Source organism: Cricetulus griseus, chromosome 3, assembly GCF_003668045.3.
Source record: "Cricetulus griseus strain 17A/GY chromosome 3, alternate assembly CriGri-PICRH-1.0, whole genome shotgun sequence".
NCBI classification, from domain to species: Eukaryota; Metazoa; Chordata; class Mammalia; order Rodentia; family Cricetidae; genus Cricetulus; species Cricetulus griseus.
In genome coordinates this window covers 200,119,553-200,139,622 of record NC_048596.1, presented here as the reverse complement: position 1 = coordinate 200,139,622, position 20,070 = coordinate 200,119,553, and the positions used below count along the sequence as shown (strand labels likewise).

Here is a 20,070-nt window from a genome sequence, read left to right as displayed (position 1 = left end):
CTGGCACCTTCTATAGCTAGTTACCCATCCACCTACCCGTGCTGGCCCAACACCAACAAACATTTCCAGAAACTCTGACCCATTCACAGTGATGAAGGGCACATTGGCCTCCCCAGCAGTTGCTTTTGCAAGAAGTGTTTTGCCAGTACCAGGTGGACCAGTGAGCATTGCTCCCTGCAAGAGAAAAGAGACACCTAGTTCTCCAGAAGGACAGACAGCACACTAGGAACAAGCCCAGTTTCTACTTAGATTTAAAAACGAATTTGTTTCCTAACACATATAAGAAACTCCTATGACTAACAAGAATCTCATCAAATCCACCACTTTTAGAGCCTAAGATTTTAAGAAAATCTCTCTCTCTCTCTCTCTCTCTCTCTCTCTCTCTCTCTCTCTCTCTCTGGTTTTTTGAGATGGGGTTTCTCTGTATTGTTTTGGAGGCTGCCCTACAACTTGCTCTGGCCTCAAACTCACAGAGATCCACTTGCCTCTGCCTCCCAAGTTGGGGGATTACAGGTGTGCACTACCACCACCCAGCAAATCTCTCCTTAAAAAAAAAAAAAATAATAATAATAATGCAGGCTGGAGAGATAGCAAAGCAGTTAAGAACATTGGCTGCTCTTCCAGAGACCCTGAGTTCAATTCCCAGCAATGACATAGCAGCTCACAACCATCTATAATGAGATTTGGCACCCTCTTCTCGCCTGCAAGCATACATACATACATACATAATGCTGTATACAAAATACATAAAAATCTTTATAAAAAAATTAATGCACATGATTGGAGAAATGGCTCAGTAGAGGTAAGGTGCCATGAAAGCACAAAGATCTGAGTTCAATTTCTATAGTCAATATAAAAAAGCCAGGCACAAAGATAATCATACTTGTAATCACATTATTAGGAAAGCAGAAACAGGTTGATTCCTATGGGCTCAATGGCCAATAAGCCAGCCTTGCCTACTTGAAAGCTACAGGTCAATGGGGACCTAATCTCAAAACAGAAGGCGGAGGGCTCCTGAGAAATGACACCTAAGGTTGTCCTCTGGCCTGCCACCTCTCCACACATACATACACCTGCATGTGCACATATAGACACATACACAAACACACAACATATTCATCACAGTTTATACACAGATACAACTCTAAAAAGAAAACACCCAGAACCAGATCCTCACTTGGAGAAGTTATCTTCTGCAGAAATAGGTCTAGGAGAAGTCCGCTAGCTCAAAAAAACAGAATGCTTTTCTTTTTTCTTTTCTTCTCTGGGTTTGTTTTTGTTTTTGATTTGTTTTGTTTTTGAGACAGGGTTTCTCTGTGTAGCCCAGGCTGTCCTGGAACTCACTCTGTAGACCAGGCTGGCCTCAAACTCACAGAGATCCATCTGCCTCGGACCCCCCCCCCCCCGTGCTGACATTAAAGGTGTGCCCAGAGTGCTTTCCTTAATTATTAAGACAGTAGTACCAGTTTGCATAGCCACCCAGGAATGAAACACAATTGCGTTGAAATCTAGCCAGTGAGCTTGTCCAGCTTCACAGCCTTTCTGGCGTAAGGGTGGATACAACTCATTTTGGGGGGGCTCCATCAGATGTTCAGGCCAGGCACCCAAGGACCCGAGTGTGAACCCCCAGAATATATGTAAAGCCAGACACAATAGCAGTGTTCCTACATAAGCTAGCAGACAGAGACAGGAGAATCCCCAGAAACGTAGTCCGGCATATACAGCAAGACATCCTGTATCAAACAAGGTGAAAAGTGAGATTTTCCTGTGACCTTCACACATGTGCTGTGCCAAGCTATGCTGCATAGTGCTCTGTCACCTTGACCCAAAAGATCTTCAGGAAACATTGAACCTCAATTGTGAAAATGCTTCGATTAGACTGGACTTAGACAAGTTTGTGGAGTGTTTCCCTGACAGACGATTAGTGTGGGAGGGCCTAGCCCACTGTGGGTGGTGCTACCTCTGGGCAAATGGTCCTGGGTTATATAAGGAAACCAGCTGAGTAAGCCATGAGGAGTAAGCCAGTAAGCAGCATTCCTCTCGGTTTCAGTGCCGGGGCTCAAAAAAGATCGATTATATTTTGGGGGGCAAACCTCAGCTTGATTCCAGGAGCCCAAATCTCACATTGTCTTTTAGATGGTGTCTGGTTACCACCAGATGGCTTGCCCTCAGTGAAGAATGTCTCCTAGTTTGCATAACAACAGCCTGTTGACCTAGGTCCTGAGTGGGCCCACACCTATTCTAAGGGACTGGGGAGAGGCTGGTGAGGACATGCAGTTTTAGGGGTGTCTCTAGGATTAAAGGAAATATTTGATATCAGCTTTATACATGATAATAGATGTCTTCTGATGTCACCCCCACAGTTGGAAAGCTATTTAAGAGGATGCTTGAATAAACCGTGGACTCCAGTCTCCAGCATGGACTGAGAGCCCTTCTGAGATGACAAGATGTGTCTATCTCGTCTTTAACCCCGGGGGGTAGCTAGGAGTTTCCAGGTCCACACTCTCCCACTCAGGGATGGAACCGGGCCTGTTCAGATGGCTCCGATTGCAGCCCCAAAGACATCAATCCAGAATAGATGGCCTCTGTAGCCTGGGACTGATAAAGGCCGAACCCCTGCACTTCGGCACCCAGGTATCTGTCCTGCTTGAGCTCTGCCCCAACATCCTTCATTAACTATTACTTGGAGTCCAAGATGAAATAAAGTCTTTCCTCCCCAAGGCAGCTTTAGGTCATGGTGTTCATCATAGCAATAGAAACTAAACTAAGACACATACATGCCTACCCTCACACATAAGCAGACATTTGAAGAAAAAAAAAGCTTGCAAATTCACATCTTTATAACACACCTTTGTTTTAATTTTAAATTAAATTTATGCCTGAAAATTAAAAAGATTTTTTTAAAGTTATTACATTTATTTAGTTATGTTTGGGGGGATGGGGTTGGTAAGCTATGGCATATATGAGGAAGTCAGAGTACAACTTGCTAGAGTCAGTTCTCTCCTTCCACCATGTAAAAATGCCATGTGGGTACAGGGATTAGAACTTGGGCTGTATCCGGGCAGTGTTGGGCCACACTTTCAATCCCAAACACTAGGGAGGGCAGAGGTAGGTGGATCTCTGAGACATTGAGGCCAATCTGGTAAACAGAGCTAGTTCCAGGATAGCCAAGGCTACACAGAGAACCCTATCAGGAGGTTGGGGGGGGGGACCAGGACAGTATGTGGACGGACATTCAGGGTGTCAGGTTTGGTGGCAAAGTTCCTTCACCACAGAGCCGCCACACCCAGTTTAATGTATTTGCTTTTTAATGGGCACATGTGGACATGTACACGCCACTGCACATATGTGGAGGTCATAGAACAATTCACAGAAGGTAGTTCTCTCTTTCCATCTATTATGTGGATTCCAGGGATCAAATCTGGATCAACAGGCTTGATGGTTCATGTCTTTAAAAGCAAAGCCATCTCACTGACCCCCTGAAAAAGATCTAAGACCCTGTTTCTGTTGGGGATGGTAGTACATGCTTTTAATGCCAACACTTGGGAGGTAGAGGCAGGCAGATCTCTGCGAGGTAGGTAGCCTGGTCTACACAGTGAGCCGCAGGCCTGCCAGGGCTACATAATTAGATCCTGTCCCAACAACAACAAACCTTGTATCTAGAGTTCAGAGTGCTGGATTACCATCAGGTCATTGTAGATGAGATCAAAATTTTAAAAACAAACAAACAAATATGGGTTTTTGAGACAGTGTCTTTTAGTCTATAGCAAAGGCTGGCCATGAACTCACTATGTGGCCTAAACTAGCTTTGAACTCTCACTAGTCCTACCTTGACCAACCAAGTGCTAGAACTATAGACATAAGCCATCTCACCAATCAAACAAGAGGACTTTTAATGTTCTATACTGAAGGCACTATTTCCATCCTCTACTGTGATTAACAGAAACACAAACTTAAAGAAGAAAAAAATAAACGTTAAGTATTTGTCTCTTCTAAATAGCAGCAATCTGTACTTCAACTTGGAGCCTAGATTTTATCACTGTTTCCCGAAATCAATACCTTTGGAATTTTGGCTCCTAAGTCCTGATATTGCTTTGGGTTCTTCAGGAAATTCACAAACTCCATAATTTCCAATTTGGCTTCTTCACAGCCAGCCACATCTGCGAATCGCACATCAATGTTGTTTTTTAAGATCTTGGCCGTTGTCTCACCAACACTGAAGAGGCCTCCTCCTCGTCCACCACGACCAGTCCCCATTGGCCCCCTCTTCATCGCATAGAGGAGGATGCTAACCAGGACCAGGGTGGGCACCAGGCTTCGGAGAAGAGAACTGCAAAAATCAAAGAAAAGAATTTGTTCCATTCACTTAAGAGAACGGTCAGAGGAGCTGGAGAGATGGCTCAGCAGTTAAGAGCAATGGCTACTCTTCCAGAAGTGATGAGTTCAATTCCCAGCAACTACATGGTGGCTCACATCTGTAGTGAGATCGGGTGCCCTCTTCTGTCCTGTAGTCATACATGCAAACAGAACACTGTATACATAATAAATAAATACATCTTTAAAAAAATATAGAGAGAGAAAGGTCAGAAGCTCCACTGTTACCCAGAAAGAGCAAACCACTCTAAAACTTTCAGTGTACAAAAGGGGCAGCTTCAAGCCAGGCGGTGGTGGCGCATGCCTTTAGTCCCAGCACTCAGCAAGCAGAGGCAGGCAGATCTCTGTGAGTTCAAGGCCAGCCTGGTCTAGTTCCAGGACAGCCTCCAAAGCCACAGAAAAACCCTGTCTCAAAAAAAAGGGTGGTGGGGGCAGTTTCTTAAATTGTTCTGCATCTGCCCTGACCCACCCAGCACAGACTAAATAATCTGGCAGAGTCTGAGCCATATGCTTTCCTCAGAAGACTCTGGTTCAGAAAAGATATCAATACCTAATATGATTATTTTTCCTACTTACTTTTTAAAGGTTGCCTGGCATTCTCTTAGCAATAAAGAGACATAAGCCAGTGCCATGGTGTATACTTGGGAGGCTGAGACAAGAGAATCACTTAAACCCAGGAGTTGAGACTTGGATGGCTAAGAGTGAGGCCATCTCAAAACAAAAAAATCTAAAAATAGACCAAAATATTCTTTAATTATTGATAGTGTAAATATTAACAGATGCCTAGAATATGTTTTTAAAAGTTAGCACACCCCCAAATAGGTTAAACACCAAATTTTTGTTTTGTGTTAAGAATCAGATATCCTAGGGCTACTACACAGAAAAAAGAAAGAAAAAAGAGCCAGATGTCCTATACTAGAGCCTTCCAAGGACCTCCGCATCCCTAGAACTCACCCATCACTCTCGGTAGTATAGACCACTGCAGCCTGGTTGGTGGGCTCAATCCCCAGCTCCCACTGAGCAGACTCAAGGTTCCGCTCAAAGGTGTCAACGCTACCAATGTTAAACCACACGAACTTCTGCAGAGACCAAGAGGAAGTTTAGGCTTACCATTGTGTCCCAGAGAGAAATGCTGACACATTCATCTACATCTGTGTTCTCCCAGACAAGCCTCTTTCCCCAGCTCTGACAGACAAATATGGACAAATCCCTTCCTGAAGCTAGCTCCAAGAGTGCATAGGCAAACAGCAGCTCATTCAGTTCTGGCACACAAAACTTCTAAGTTTTGGGCTGGAGAGATGGCTCAGAGGTTAAGAGTACTGACTGCTCTTCCAGAGGTCCTGAGTTTGATTCCCAGCAACCACATGGTGGCTCACTACCATCTATAATGAGATCTGGTGCCCTCTTCTGGTATGCAGATAGAACACTGTATACATAATAAATAAATCTTTTAAAAAAAAAAAAAAGAAAAGAAAAAACTTCAAGGTTTTAAGTTCTGTACAAAATATAAAATGCTGCAACAATAGTCAAAGTCTCCCTTTGTCTTTTTATTCTTTCCTTACAAATTTTGGCAAGTAGTTCTTACATATTACTTGACAAAAATTAATTATAGTAGTCTCAAAGGCTTTCTGCATTAGCCATTATCTACTTATTTAAATTTTTTTTGGGGGGTGGCAGGCAGTGATGGCACATGCCTTTAATCAGGAAGCAAAGGCAGACAGATCTCTGTGAATTTAAGGCCAGCCTGGTCTACAAAGAGTTCAAGGATATCCAGATCTAAAGTTAGACTGTCTCAAAAAACAAACAAACAAACAACAAAAGGTGTCTGAACATGGCTTTAAATCGACCCCTCACCTCGGATGTCGTCCCAGGAACAGGAATAACACGCACAAATTGCTTGTTCACAACTTCCAGCCGATCCACCTTGGAAAAAGATAAAAGCAGTAGTAACAGTCAAGGCAGTAAAGGACATTCAAGCTAACCATAAGCAGTGTAGTCATGGGCACACCTACATCCATAGCCCACTCTAAGTTTTAGTTTCTTGCTCTCTTGGATCTGCAAGCTTGGGGCATGAATCTATTTCATTTTAATAAAGAACTCAAGAAGTCTCTCAGATTTGGGACATCTGAGTTCCATAATAGACTACTTTAAAACCCTAAGTAGAATACAAGTCAGTTTTACACTGACGAGTGAATGAATACAATCTGTTAGTGTACAATGTGTGTGACTTTGGATGCACATGCAGCCACATGTGGACATAGAGGACAGCGTCCACTTCGGGGGCCAGTCCTCACCTCTAGCCTCGTTCCAGACAGTGTCTCTAGTTTCTCCATTGCATACTCCAGTCTACCTGGCCCACAAGCTTCCAGGGATTCTCCTCTCTCCATTTCCCATCTCCCCACAGGTGCACAAAGATCACAGACATCCTTGCTATGGATCCAGCTTTTATGTGGGTTCTGGGGATTTGAACTAAAATTCTCACGCTTGTGCAGCAAGTGTCTGCACCCACCAACCCATCTCTCATACACAATACAGTAAAATCTTGAGTACAGACCTGATTCAGAAACATTTTGTTTACCACAAAAAAGCAAAATAAACAAAAACAATGTTCATGAGCTACAAGTGGCTGTACAACAGACTGATATGTGCCTCTGAGAAACAGAAAAAAAGAAAATAGGCACACTGATAATCCCAGTACTCAAAGAAGCAGGAGGACTGCTACAAATTCAACACCAGATTAGGCTGCAGAGGGCAACCTCAACTCAAAAACAACAATCAGAAAGGAAACCACAACTTGATACAACCTATTTTGCTCAATTTGTTTGTAAAATTTGTTTCTATTTATGGGTACATCTCAGTGTGTCTGCCACATGTGTACAGGTGCCCACATAGGCCAGAAGAAGACATCAGACACCCCAGGGGTAGAGTTCCAGGCTGTTGTGGCTGCCTGATGTGGGTATTCAAGTCCCCTGGAAGAGCAGCAAGTGCTCTTAACTGCTGAGCCATATTTTCAGCCCAACACGAAATAATTTTAAACCACTACAATATAAATGAAATGACTAATGTAAACATGCTCTCAAATACAGTAAATAGCAGGTTATATGCCTGAATTATGGAAACTCTGGAACTCTGTCTGCAGGTTCTGTTCTGCACTCAACACACTGTGTCACTCTCCTCAGCACACCCACAGATAGCAGAGCCATATGCAGGGAAGGGCTGTAGCAGCTCTGTTCCCCACTATTCTTAGGAGAGCTACCAAGCACCTCTCACAAGACAGTGTCTCACAAGTCCAGGGCTGGCCAGCAGGGGCCAGGGGTACAGTGAAGGGGAAAAAAGTTTGAATCAGACATGAGACTGAAATTCAAAGTTAAATGGATAGACAAGCTAATTTTTTTTATCTTTTGATAATGCCAGGATATGGTATTAAGACAGCTTCCACCCAACCTGACATTGTTCTGCTAGAGCTGTTCCTGTCCCCAGGTGGGTTGTTCAGTACTCAATCACACAGCAGCCTGTCTCTCGGCCCCTCCCAGAGATCACAGATCCTTCAGGGCATGGTAAACCTCCCAAGAAGACAGTCTATAAATCTCCTCACCAGACCTCTGGCTAGGTAATACTGTACAAAGTGCTTCCAGGTGATCTCTTTTCCAGGATCTCGAAAATAGAAATATAAAAATCCCATAGCCACGCCTGCCCCCAAAACAGCCAGACTCCGGAAATCCTTGTCATCCCAAGGAAACTCCCCCTATGGAAGAAAAGACAACACGTTTTCTAGTTAAATGACAAATAAGGTGGTTTCATTTTTTGCTTAAAATTTTTCTTTTTAATTTTTATTTACATGTATGTGTCCAGGAAAGGGGTGCCTATAGCCGGAAGAAGTTTTGTTCCATAGAATTGGAGCTACAGGCAGTTTGTAAGCCAAACTCAGATCCTCTGGACAGCATAAAAATGACAATTTCTTTATGAAAATGTCAATTTCTCCTTTCAATATGTAGCTCTGGTTGGCCTGGAACTCACTATGTAGACCAGTCCAGTCTCAATGTCACAGAACTTTGTAAAGGCATATATTCCACCATGCTTTGCAGAAGGTTCTCTCTTATCTTGGACTCTAAGTCTTGACACGTTTTTAATACATTTCTTAGACTCTTTGAACTGTCTAAGTTGCTCAAAAATCCACCCTGGAAATCAACACCAACAGTGAAAGCATTAAAGAGGTGGGACCTTTGGGAAATGATTAAGTCATGTGGGGTCCATCTTCATGGATGGAATTTGTGTGCTAACATTAAAGGTCTTGAAGGATGGATTTTGTTCCTTCTTGTCATATAAGGATACAGTATTATTCCTCTATGGACAAAGAGTATACAAGACACCATGAATGGAGCCTTGAAAACAGAGACCAAAGCCTTTACAAATACTGGACACACCAGCACTCTGACCATATGCTTTTCAATTATGAAAAATATATGTTGTTTAAAATTTCACAGTCTAAGCCGGCATGGTGGTACACATCTGTAATTCCTGCACTCAGAGGCAGAGATAGGAGGTTCACCATAAGCCTAGGCTACACAGTGAATTCGAGGCCAGCCAAAGTTACAGAGGAAACCATGTCTCAAGAAAGCCAAAACAAACAAGAAAGAAATCAAACTACCCAGCAATTTTGTCCAAGAGCAGGAACAAAACAAGACAAAGACCACACAAAGCCTTAGCTCTGTAGCCGGCACACCCTCTAGAGAAGTGATAGAATGTCTTTAGATACATACAAACCTTCTGCATCCGTTTCCACCAGGCAAAGTCATCTCGCTTCCCTCCTCTCTTGCCTCCATCTCCTCCAGGCCCAGCGTTCTTTGGTTCTAGAGTTTCTGATATTTAAAAAAAAGAACAGAAAAAGAAGTAACACAAATATTACAACAGAAAAAGAAGTACAGATAATTTTCCAGAGAAAGAGAATTCAAAAAACAGAAAAAGAGCTAGGGAAGTAGTTCAGTCAGTTATGTGCTTGCTGTGCAAACATGAGGATCTGAGTTTAGATCTCCAGCACCCATGTTAAGCACCAGATACAGCGGCATGCATTCCTGCAGATACAGTGCTGTAGCAGCAGAGACAAGAGGATCCCTGAGGGTCTGGTAAGCCAGTCTAGCCCACCCAGCAAGTTCCAGTTTCAGAAAGAGACCCTGCATCAAAAAATAAGGTGGAGGGCTGGTGACATGGTTCGTCAGGTAAAGGTATTTGCCGCCAAGCAAGAGAACCTGAGTTTCATCCCTGAAACACAGGTAATAGAAGGAAAGAACCAAAGTCTTACATGTTGTCCGCTGACCTCCACATGTGCTCAGTGGTACATGCACTAACTCGCATGTACACACATATACACAAACACACTCAAATAAATGTAGGTCAAAAAATTAAATATAGCCAGGCGTTGGTGGCACACGCCTTTAATCCTAGCACTCGGGAGGAGTGGCAGGCGGATCTCTGTGAATTCAAGGCCAGCCTGGTCTACAGAGCGAGTTCCTGGACAGGCTCCAAAACAATACAGAGAAACCCTGTGGAGTGATTAAGGAAGATACCCAATATCAACCTCTAGCCTATAAGCACATACACATATATGCATAATGTACATACAAATAGGCATACCAAATAAATAAATAATAGAAAAAAGAAGAAGCTAGGAGATATTGCTGAAAAGTAGCTTCCGATACATATAAAATCACTTAAATTTTACCTTGTGGGTTCAAACATAAACTCTTTTTTTTTTTTTTTTTTTAATAGGGCTCCATTATGTAGCCCAGGCTAACTTGGAACTTGCAATCCTCCTGCCTCAGCTTCATGTGATTACAGATATGTACCACCATACCAGGCAGTCCTAAATTTTAATAGCAATTTTTTGTGGGAGAGAGGGCTAAAAATAGCATGGCTTAAAAAAAAAAAAAAAAAAAAAAGAGGGATCATGACACAGGCACATCCCTTCTCAAGAGAATCAAGATACACATTACCTGCTCTCAAGAACATCATATCAATATGCAAAAAAACCTGCCATGGGTATATTTTTTTCTTCTTCTTTTTGAGTCAGGGTCTCACTACGTAACTCTGGTTGTCTTGAACTCCTTATAGACCAGGCTGGCCTCAAACTCACAGAGATCTATCTGCCTCTACCTCCCAAGTGCGGAGATTAAAGGCATGCACCACTATGCCTGGCCCCATGTACATTTTTGACCCATGGACTATAACAGGAAGTAGGGTCTCCGGAGCCTCCTTTGCAATATTCAAACAAATTCTAGGTCAGAACATGTCCTTCTCTACATATCACCACTCCAACAACCATAAAACAATATCATACAAGTCCAGAAAAGGCTACAGAGACACCAGAAATGGCAACATGAATTAATGAAATAAATATTTACACAATTTTTACAGATAAAACATGTCTTGAAAAATGGTAGCAAGATATACCATCATACCTCCTGATTAGCTTGTGTGTGTTTTATTACTATTTAATGCTCATAGGTACCTAAGCAGGTGAAACACACCTGTTAAACCCACCAAATCAGGCTGGGCGTTGGTGGCGCTCGTCTTTAATTCCAGCACTCGGGAGGCAGAGGCAGGCGGATCTCTGTGAGTTCGAGGCCAGCCTGGTCTACAGAGCGAGTGCCAGGATAGGCTCCAAAGCTACACAGAGAAACCTTGTCTCGAAAAACAGAAACAAAAAACAAAACAAAAAAACCCCACCAAATCACCAAACTGAGATGCAACTTAAAAATGACTAATCAGAGGCTAGAGAGATGGCTCTGTAGTTAAGAGCACTGAATACTCTTAGACAGGACCCAGGTTTCATTCCCAGCTCCTACATGGTGGCTCACAATTATCTGTAACTCCACTTCCAGAGTATCTGATGCCCTCTTCTGACCCCCTCCAGCACAGGCACACAGTGGTGTACAGGTATACATGCACAAAATCCACCTGAACACATGAAAAAAAAACCTAATTTAAAAAATATTAAAGCCAGGCAATAATGGTACATGCTTTTAATCCCATCACTTGGGAGGCAGAGGCAGGGATATCTCTGACTTCGAGGCCAGTCTGGTCTACAGAGTGAGTTCCAGAACAGTCAGGGACTATAATACAGAGAAAAGCTGTCTGGAAAACAAAACGAAATTAAAAAAAAAAAAAGACCAGCAAGGCTTAGATCCAATCCAAAGAAGCTAAAAAAATAGTTAAGAGATGAAGACAAAAACAAGAAACAGTGACTTAGGAACAAGGAGGCAGCACTCACAAGCAAAAAAAGAGAAAAAAAAGGTAATTTCAACTTCAGACAATCATGTCTTCTTCCTGATTTTCCCTCCTCAAGGAGATAAACCCCAACTGTCATTCAATACTTTAAAAACACTCAAACATGCCAGGCATGGTAACACACAACTTTAATCCCAGCACATAGGAGGCAGAAGCAAGCAAATCACTATGAGCTTGAGCAGAGGTCTATACATTGAGTTCTAAACCAGCCACATCTATACAGTAAAACCCTGTCTTGAGAAACAAAAAGCAAGCAAACAAACAAAAAAACCTCAAATAAGGAGCTGGAGAAATGGCTCAGCAGTTAAGAGAACTGGCCACTCTTCCAAAGACAAAGGTTCAATTCCCAACACTGATGTGGCAGCTGACAACTGTCTGAAGCTCCAGTTCCAGGGGTTCTGGTGCCCTTTTCTGGCCTCTCTGGGCACCAGGCATGCTCATAGTACACACATAGGTAGGCAAAACACTCAAGCATATAAAATAAAAACAAAAAAATCAACTAAAATAATCAAATGTAAAACTTGACAGTCTGACTTACCAAACTGGCCTTTTTACCTTTTTTGGGAGGTACTGAGTTTCCTGGGTCTGTACTTCTTCCATTCTTCTTATTCTTAAAAAATTTCTCAAACCCTTAAGAACAAAATCGAGAGGTTGTAGTATTTTTAAAAAGAAAAAACACACACACTCAGAAAAGCAGCAATATTGTAAATCTGGCTAAGAAAGCTAGCTCTCCTTCCTGCCTTTCTTCTTCGAAGCAACATGCAGTCCCAGGTGCAAACACAGACATGTAAGCTAAGGAATATTTCTTCTACTCTCTGGATATAGAGGTCTCTAAACGCTTCTATGAATATGGAACCTTTGCTCAGAACACTAAGCACAGGTCCTTGGCTTGCTCTGAAGAACTACAAGTAGACCACTGTGTTCCAGGTAACTAGTCTACCTGTTTCACTTTCCAAACCTGAGGCTGGATCCTGAGAATCAACTATGCAAAAGACTCATCTAGTAATATCCTTCTGAGACAGTTTCACTTTTGCCAATGTCAATGATGTACCAAAGTGATAAAGGCATGGAGGTGGTACTGTGTGGCTCAATATGCAAACTAGAAAGGGAAGAATTGGAGCATTTCAGCTGTCATGCCCCCTTGTCACCTGCTCAGTCACTGTGGGAGACACCCTGAGCAAGTTAGACTAGTCCTATAAACTTTATGCTGCTAGTAAAGGCAGAAGGTAAAAGAAATACGGTACCTTTGGGAGGTTTTGAACACAGCCTTGGGGAAAACGAAGTCAGTCTTCCCTGCAGAGCCTGCTGCTGCAAGCATATCCCCTGAGGACATTTAAAGGAGAGATGATTAGGTCATTTCTACAATGCAACACAGCATCTTCTCATAGTGGCCAGGACAGGATGCAAGGGACAGAATTCAGACTGAGGCATGAACTTGTTACTTTATTTACCTACTTAAATATTCAAATAGAATAAATAAGAACTAAATTAACTGTAAAACTCACAAAGAATTTTTTATAGCTACAATGTCCACCCAGGGAGTGATGGTATGTGCCTTTTATCCCAGCACTCAGGAGGCAGAAATAGGTTGATCTATGAGTTTGAGGCCAGCCTGGTCTACAAAGTTGAGTTTCAGGACAGCCAGGACTACACAGAGAAACCCTGTCTCAAAAGAACAAAAAAGGTGTGGCTTTGTTGGAAGATGTGTGCCAATGGGGGGCAGGATTTGATTTGAGGTTTAAAAAGACTTGTGCTATTCCCAGTGTCTTCTCAGCCTACTGCTTTCCCCTTTAAGATCTGAATTCTCAGCCGTTCCTGACATGATGCATTTGCTCTGCCACCATGGACTCTAACCCTATGAAAATAGACACTTTTAAGTTGCCTTGGCCGTGTTTTATAGCAGCATTTACCTCTAACTAAGACCAAAGTTGGTACCAGGAAGTGGGCTACTGCTGTGACAGACTTGTGTGGTTGTTTTGTTTGTTTTATTGTTATTTTTGAGGAACTTGGAAGACTTTGGGACTTTGAACTAGAAAAGTGGTTGAATGTTTTAAGTAGAGCTTAATGGGCCATCCTAGTAGGAGTCTGGAAGACAGTAGTACTGAAAGCCATATGGAGGCCTAGCTCAAGAGGCTTCAGAGGGAAGGAAGAACTTAAATAGCACCTGGGCTAGAGGCATTCATTCCTATGATACTTTGGCCAAAAATGTGGTCACCTTCTGCCTTCATCCTAAAAATCTGTCTGAGGCTAAGTCACAAAGTAATAGACTAATTTCTTTGGTGGAGGAGTTTTCAAGACAGCCTAACACTGACTTTGTCAGATGGTTATTAAAAAGCACCCTTATGCAAGTATACAATGAAAGAAAACAAGTAGGGCAAAAAAGAAATACAAATGCACAATTTGAAAAGAAAAAGATCATCAGGAAATGTAATATTGGAGCTAAGGTTTGTGCTGAAAGAGATAAGGAGCTCAAGGTGGGTGTGACCTGATCTGCACTGGAATAAAGGGACAGCAAGATTCCAATCAGCTAAACCTCAAACTTGTGAAAGGATTTCCAGCTCTGGGAAAGGGAAAACACATCAAATCTGCTGAAAATGTGATTTGAAGGGTTAAGGTTCACCCCAAGTTGGTAGCTAAACTCAGCAGTAGATACATGTGGTTCTGGCTTTAGTCATGAAGCATACATGAGTAAAGAGGTTATGGAATCTTCCTCTGCAGTTAAGGAGAGATTCTGAGGCCAGACAATACGTGGCAGGGCATTGCCTACATGAAGGCCCCAAGAGGGCAAGAAATCCTGAGAGGCCATTTTGTGAGGCTGTGAATGTGAAGACTGGATTGGGTTAGAGTTGCTAGTGTCAAGAGATACCTGCCAAGGAAAGCTGTATACAGGGAATGGAGCCAGTCCAAGAAAGACAATGTCTTGAGAACCAAAATTGTATGTTATGGCCTCAAGGGTTGTATGTTTGAAGTGAGCTTCAGTGCTATCCATACTTTTGTCAGTTCCCTATCTCTATCTGGATTGGACAGACATTTGTTCATACCTCCTGGAAGTACTATACAACATCATTTCTTTGGTTTGTTGCCAGTGCTCTGTCTAGGGTGCACAGACATTTATTCATCTCTTAAAAAGTGACACAGTCAACTTAAAGACCATTCCACTTACTTCTTTCACAAAGACATAGGCCCACAGCTGTCCAGTGACTCAGACTGTCTGTGCTGTAACAATCTACAACACACACAATAGAACTTGTCTTCCACAGGCTAATCACCACAACAGAATCTTTGACACGGAACATGAAACAACTCTGCAACTGAAAATGCTAGAAACAACCCCGCTTGTGTGGCTATTTCCTCCAAATCTAAAGATTCGATTATGGAGGAAGGAGGGAAGCTCTTAAAACTCAAGACGCTAATAAACCTTATGCTCAGGAAATTACAAGGTTCACAAGGCCCATCCCCAAAGTTATATAGGCAGCAAAACAACTGCTGGGGAGATGAGACCCTGTTGAATGGGCACTGACTGTAGGTTTTGCAGGGAGCTCCAGGAATGCAGTTTTTCCCTAGGTTGTTGCCTATGTGTGCACCTTTTAATGATGATTGCTTTTGACTGACTCACTCCTGTAAGTAACTCTTCCTTGATGCCCCCATAATTAATTCCAATAAACTCCTTGGTTTACAAAGCTAGAGGAATGGAATAATTTCTTTGACCTGTCACGAGTGCCCTATCTGAGGTAAATGGACATTTGCTCATCGAAAGTTACACAACACTAATATTAAGAGGCAACAACAGTACTGGGCAGTTAGGGTGGTTACACAGAGAAATCCTGTCTCAAAAAAAAAAAAAAAAAAAAGACAAGCCGGGTTGGTGGTGCACGCCTTTAATCCCAGCACTCAGGAGGCAGAGGCAGGCAGATCTCTGTGAGTTCAAGGCCAGCCTGGTCTCCAGAGCGAGTGTCAGGATAGGCTCCAAAGCTACACAGAGAAACCCTGTCTCAAAAACCAAAAAAAAAAAAAAAAAAAAGACAAAAATAGGGAACAACAGGTATTAGGTACAGGATAGCGACCCTCCTTAATGTAGTAGCAGATGCACACACTGTGATGGGTGATAAAATATGGAATAAGGCTGAACTGTCTAAGAATGAGCATCCATGGCAGAAATCCCATGTGGCCCTATTTCTCTGCTTAGTATTAAGAACTACACCTCTTTGATGAATGGAGTCTACCATTTAAATGGGGACCACTACCCCCCAAAAATAGCTAAAAGATATATTGCAAACCCTAACGTGCTAAGATCAGCAGTAGGTAGTGTTCGTATTTAGGCATCTGTACTGGCCTGCCTTTGGAGTTCTGACAGGATACGCCCTCAGCTGCTGCCACTAAGAGCACCACCTGGACCTATTCATTACGTTCCCTTTTAAAAGGGCCCTGTCCACCCACCTCCCATCCCTTCCTCCCTCTCTCCCTCCCTCCCTCCCTCCCTCTCTCTCTCTCTGTCTCTCTTTGTCTGTCTCTGTCACTCTGTCCCCCTCCCTCCCTCTCTCTCTCTCTTTGTCTCTCTCTGTCTCTCCTTGTCTCTGTCCCTGTCACTGTCCCTGTCCCTGTCCCTCCCTCTGGTAGAGTCTGAAGCAGAAATCCGGAAGCGGCTGCGCCCAACCCAGCCGCAGGCAGATGACGTCACTACGACGTCCATTGGAGCCCCCACCACGCCGCCTGAAACCTGTGGAGAGCGCTTCCCCGCTCACCTGCTGAGCAATGCTTCGGATTCTCACGCTGCTCCAGGCCGCCCCGCCGCTTCCTGCGCAGCCGCCACATCTCCACAACTTGGAAAAAGGCCAGGCCAAGGCCCGACTGCCCGCTGCCCCCACCAGCCGGAGTAACATCCCCCAACCCTGACCTCGCGCCGCCTAGGCGCGCGCAAGCGCAGCAGACGGGTCATAGTGCGCCACGCCCCTGTGTGCGCGCGTGCGCAGCAGGCCACAGCATTGGCTCGGACCCTCTTTTTAGGTGTCCGATTCACAACTGGACTTTTAAAGATCCTGAACAGGAGTGTCACTTTGAGCTGCCTGATGGTTGATGACCGGTGGCCCGCTGTCAACTTGATCTAGGCACCAAGGACGTTTAGACGTGTTTTAAAATTGGCATTGTCAACGTCACCAATGGTTTGGGCGGGTCCTCGGTGTGAAGCGGCTCACCGAACTGAACTCAGTCAGAGTCGTCTTCTTCCGTGGGTGTACGGCTTAGATGTGTTCCCCGGTATTTCGTATCCAGGTTAGCCGTGCTTCCAACTCTCGTAAACGACGGAACTGTTTGGTACACATCTTGCCTCATTGTTCCCCGGCAGAGACCTTTGTTTAGTTTTGATTGGTTAGCTGGTTGGTATATGCAGCCACGTCAGTTTTGACTTGCCAACTGAATATGATGGGCTTACAGGAGCAAAGGCGGCTTGGGTTGTATTTTGTTTGTTTTGTTTTGAGTTGTTTGTTTGTTTGTTTGTTTGAAACAGGGTTTCTCTGTGTAGTAGTGGCTGTTCTGGAACTCACTCTGTAGATCAATCTGGACTTGATCTCTTGCCTCTGCCGCCTGAGTTGGTTTCTGTTTTGACAGAGTCTCATATAATCTAAGCTGCCCTCAGACATTTATGCAGCCAAGGTGACTGTGAACTCCTTATATTCTTGCCTGGACCTCCAGGGAGTGCTAGATTACAGTCATGTGCCACCATGCCCAGTTTATGCTAGAGATCAAACCCAAGGCTGCATGCATGCTATATACATCCTCTTTTCCAGTTGAGCTGCAGCCCAGTGTGAATAGAGTTTGTTTCTTCTTGATGCACAGTCTCTCTATTTAGCCCTGGATGTCCTGGAACTCATTATGTAGACCAAGCTGACCTCAAATTCACAGAGATCTGCCTGCCTCTTCTTCCTGAGTGCTGAGATTAAAGATGTGCACTACCATATCAAGCTCTGTGAATAAGGCCTTAATATCAATGTTAGTTTCCGTTGATAGTTGAATTAAGGCCATGAAAAGAAATATTTGTTTACTTATTTATTGGATCTTTGGGGGGGGTTTGTTTTGTTTTTTGGATTTTTGTTTGTTTGTTTTATGAGATAGGGTTTCTCTGTGTGGCCCTAGCTGTCCAAAGAATACAGTAGACCAGGCTGGCCTTCCATTTAGAGATCCATCTGCCTCTGCCTCCCAAGTGCTGGGATTAAAAGTGTACCACCACCCCTGGCTGAAAAAAAAAAAAAGGTTTATTAATTTATTTTATTATTTTATGTGTATGAATATTTTGTCTACACGTATGTATGTGTACCACATTCATGTCTGGTGCCTATAAAACTCAAAAGAGGGCATCAGATCCCATGGGACTGGAGTTTAAAATATGGTTATAAGCTACCATATAGCTGGGTGCTAGGAATTGAACCCAGGTCCTCTGCAAAAGCAATTAGTGCTCTTAACTGCTAAGCCAATTCTCCAGCCTCTGGAAGAAACGTTTCAGAGTAATATAATGTGAATTTAGAAGGGGAAATAACTGAAAATTAATAACAAGTGATTACACACACACACATGCTCATGAGTGCACACGCAGACAATAAAAATAAAGTGAACAAAGCAAAAGGTTACCATTTAGGTAATCGAGAAAATTGACAAATAGGAAGTTTTGCCTATTGTAAAATAAAAGCATCAAAAGAAAACAAACACTCGGGGGAACTGGAGAGATGGCTCAGAGTTTAAGAGCACTTACTGCTCTTCCAGAGGTCCTGAGTTCAATCCCAGCAACCACATGGTGGCTCACAACCATCTGTAGTGGGATCTGGCCTGCAGGCACACGTGGAGGCAGAACATTGTATACATAATAAATAAACAAACCTTTAAAAAAAAAAAAAGAAAACGGGGCTGGAGAGATGGCTCAGAGGTTAAGAGCACTGACTGCTCTTCCAGAGGTCCTGAGTTCAATTCCCAGCAACCACATGGTGGCTCACAACCATCCCTTATGGGATCTGGTGCCCTCTTCTAGTGTGCAGATATACATGGAAGCAGAATGTTGTATACAAAATAAATAAATAAAAAATCTAAAAATAAAACAAAAAAAAACACTCCAAACCTGAAAGGGAGCTAGCTGTCCATAGTTAGATGTGGGACATCCGAAGTGCAGTGGTTACAGTTCCTGAACTGTAGCATGGAGGCACATGCATCTCTTGTGGTGTGTGGGTGTGGGTGTGCCAATAGAAGGAAAGAAATGACCCCAAGTTCTCGGGCTTTCTCTGGCATGGCGTAACAGCATACTAGCCTATGAAGACTGGATTGTTTGAATGTGTCCTATTTGGGGGAAATCATAAGACATTATCCCACTCCATGTCCCAAGCTGAGCTCTGTTTCTGGATACTCCCTTCTCTACCTTTCAAGTGTTGGGACTTTCGGGGATACACCACCATACTGGGACATACTGAAAGAGAGCCTATAGTTCCTCTGAAGCCACAACATGAAAAACCACTATTCTGGGGCAGCGCGGTGGTGACACACACCTTTAATCCCAGCACTCAGGAGGTAGAGGTAGGCAGATCTCCGTGAGTTCGAGACCAGCCTGGTCTACAAGAGCTAGTTCCAGGACAGCCTCCAAAGCCACAGAGAAACCCTGTCTTGAAACTGCCCCCCAAAATAAAAACAAAACCAAAAAAAACCCACTATTCAAGGGCAAAAGTAATGGCCTTGAGCTACAATAATGGCACTTTTCCTACATCTGGCTTATAAAGATTAATGATGTCCCCCAGGAGCTAGAGTAGAAGAACTCTTGCTGAATCTGTCATGGTTATACAATTGGCTGGTCTCATACTTAATAAGATGATCTAGGACTTCAAGAAACAAAGCTCCTACTACAGAGCATTCCTTGCATGCCATGTACATGTGAAATTCCTGGAACCTAAACCCCAAGGGTACATGTGTGTGTGAGCATGCCATCTCACCCAAATGAAGACCAAGAAAAATTGGGAAATTTCTCTACACATTGTCAGAACAGGCTCAGGCCTTGTCGGACACTATTATAAATGTTTCTTCTAATAAACCCCTAAATGTTATTTATCCCCAAATATCGTACTCAAGCCCATGAAATAGCGAAGGCAAGATGTTTTCCTAAACCTGTAATTGGCTTGTATGTCAATGGACTCTGCTTTATCCCAGATTCATCAAAAACAGTCTAGATATCCCATATTTAATTGAACAATGACATAGTCTCCCTGTTGCCAGCTTGGTTCCATGCTGGATACCACTCTTCCATAAGTGTTAGTCATTCAAATGGGCTTTTGAGCCTGGCAAGATTATTATTATCATTATTATTTTATTATTATTACTATTGTTATTGGGGGGGGTGAAGACAAGGTTTCTCTGTGTAGCCCTGGCTGTCCTTGAACTCATTCT

The 20,070-nt window shown here is 43.2% G+C and overlaps 1 protein-coding gene across 1 annotated transcript in view; it reads right to left on the bottom strand.

Moving 5' to 3' along the window:
* The window catches only part of LOC100758986 (AFG3-like protein 1), a 30,009-nt gene extending 13,430 nt beyond the window's left edge, over positions 1-16,579 (bottom strand). The window contains exons 1-9 of the mRNA XM_027410580.2: positions 16,401-16,579; positions 12,903-12,981; positions 12,214-12,288; positions 9,139-9,233; positions 7,970-8,119; positions 6,229-6,297; positions 5,329-5,453; positions 4,060-4,330; positions 37-174 (exon numbers count right to left, since the gene is read on the bottom strand). Coding sequence (XP_027266381.1) covers positions 37-174; positions 4,060-4,330; positions 5,329-5,453; positions 6,229-6,297; positions 7,970-8,119; positions 9,139-9,233; positions 12,214-12,288; positions 12,903-12,981; positions 16,401-16,538 — 1,140 coding nt within the window. The 5' untranslated portion in view covers positions 16,539-16,579. The remainder of the gene's footprint in view (positions 1-36; positions 175-4,059; positions 4,331-5,328; positions 5,454-6,228; positions 6,298-7,969; positions 8,120-9,138; positions 9,234-12,213; positions 12,289-12,902; positions 12,982-16,400) is intronic.
* Between the last annotated feature and the right edge of the window lie 3,491 nt (positions 16,580-20,070).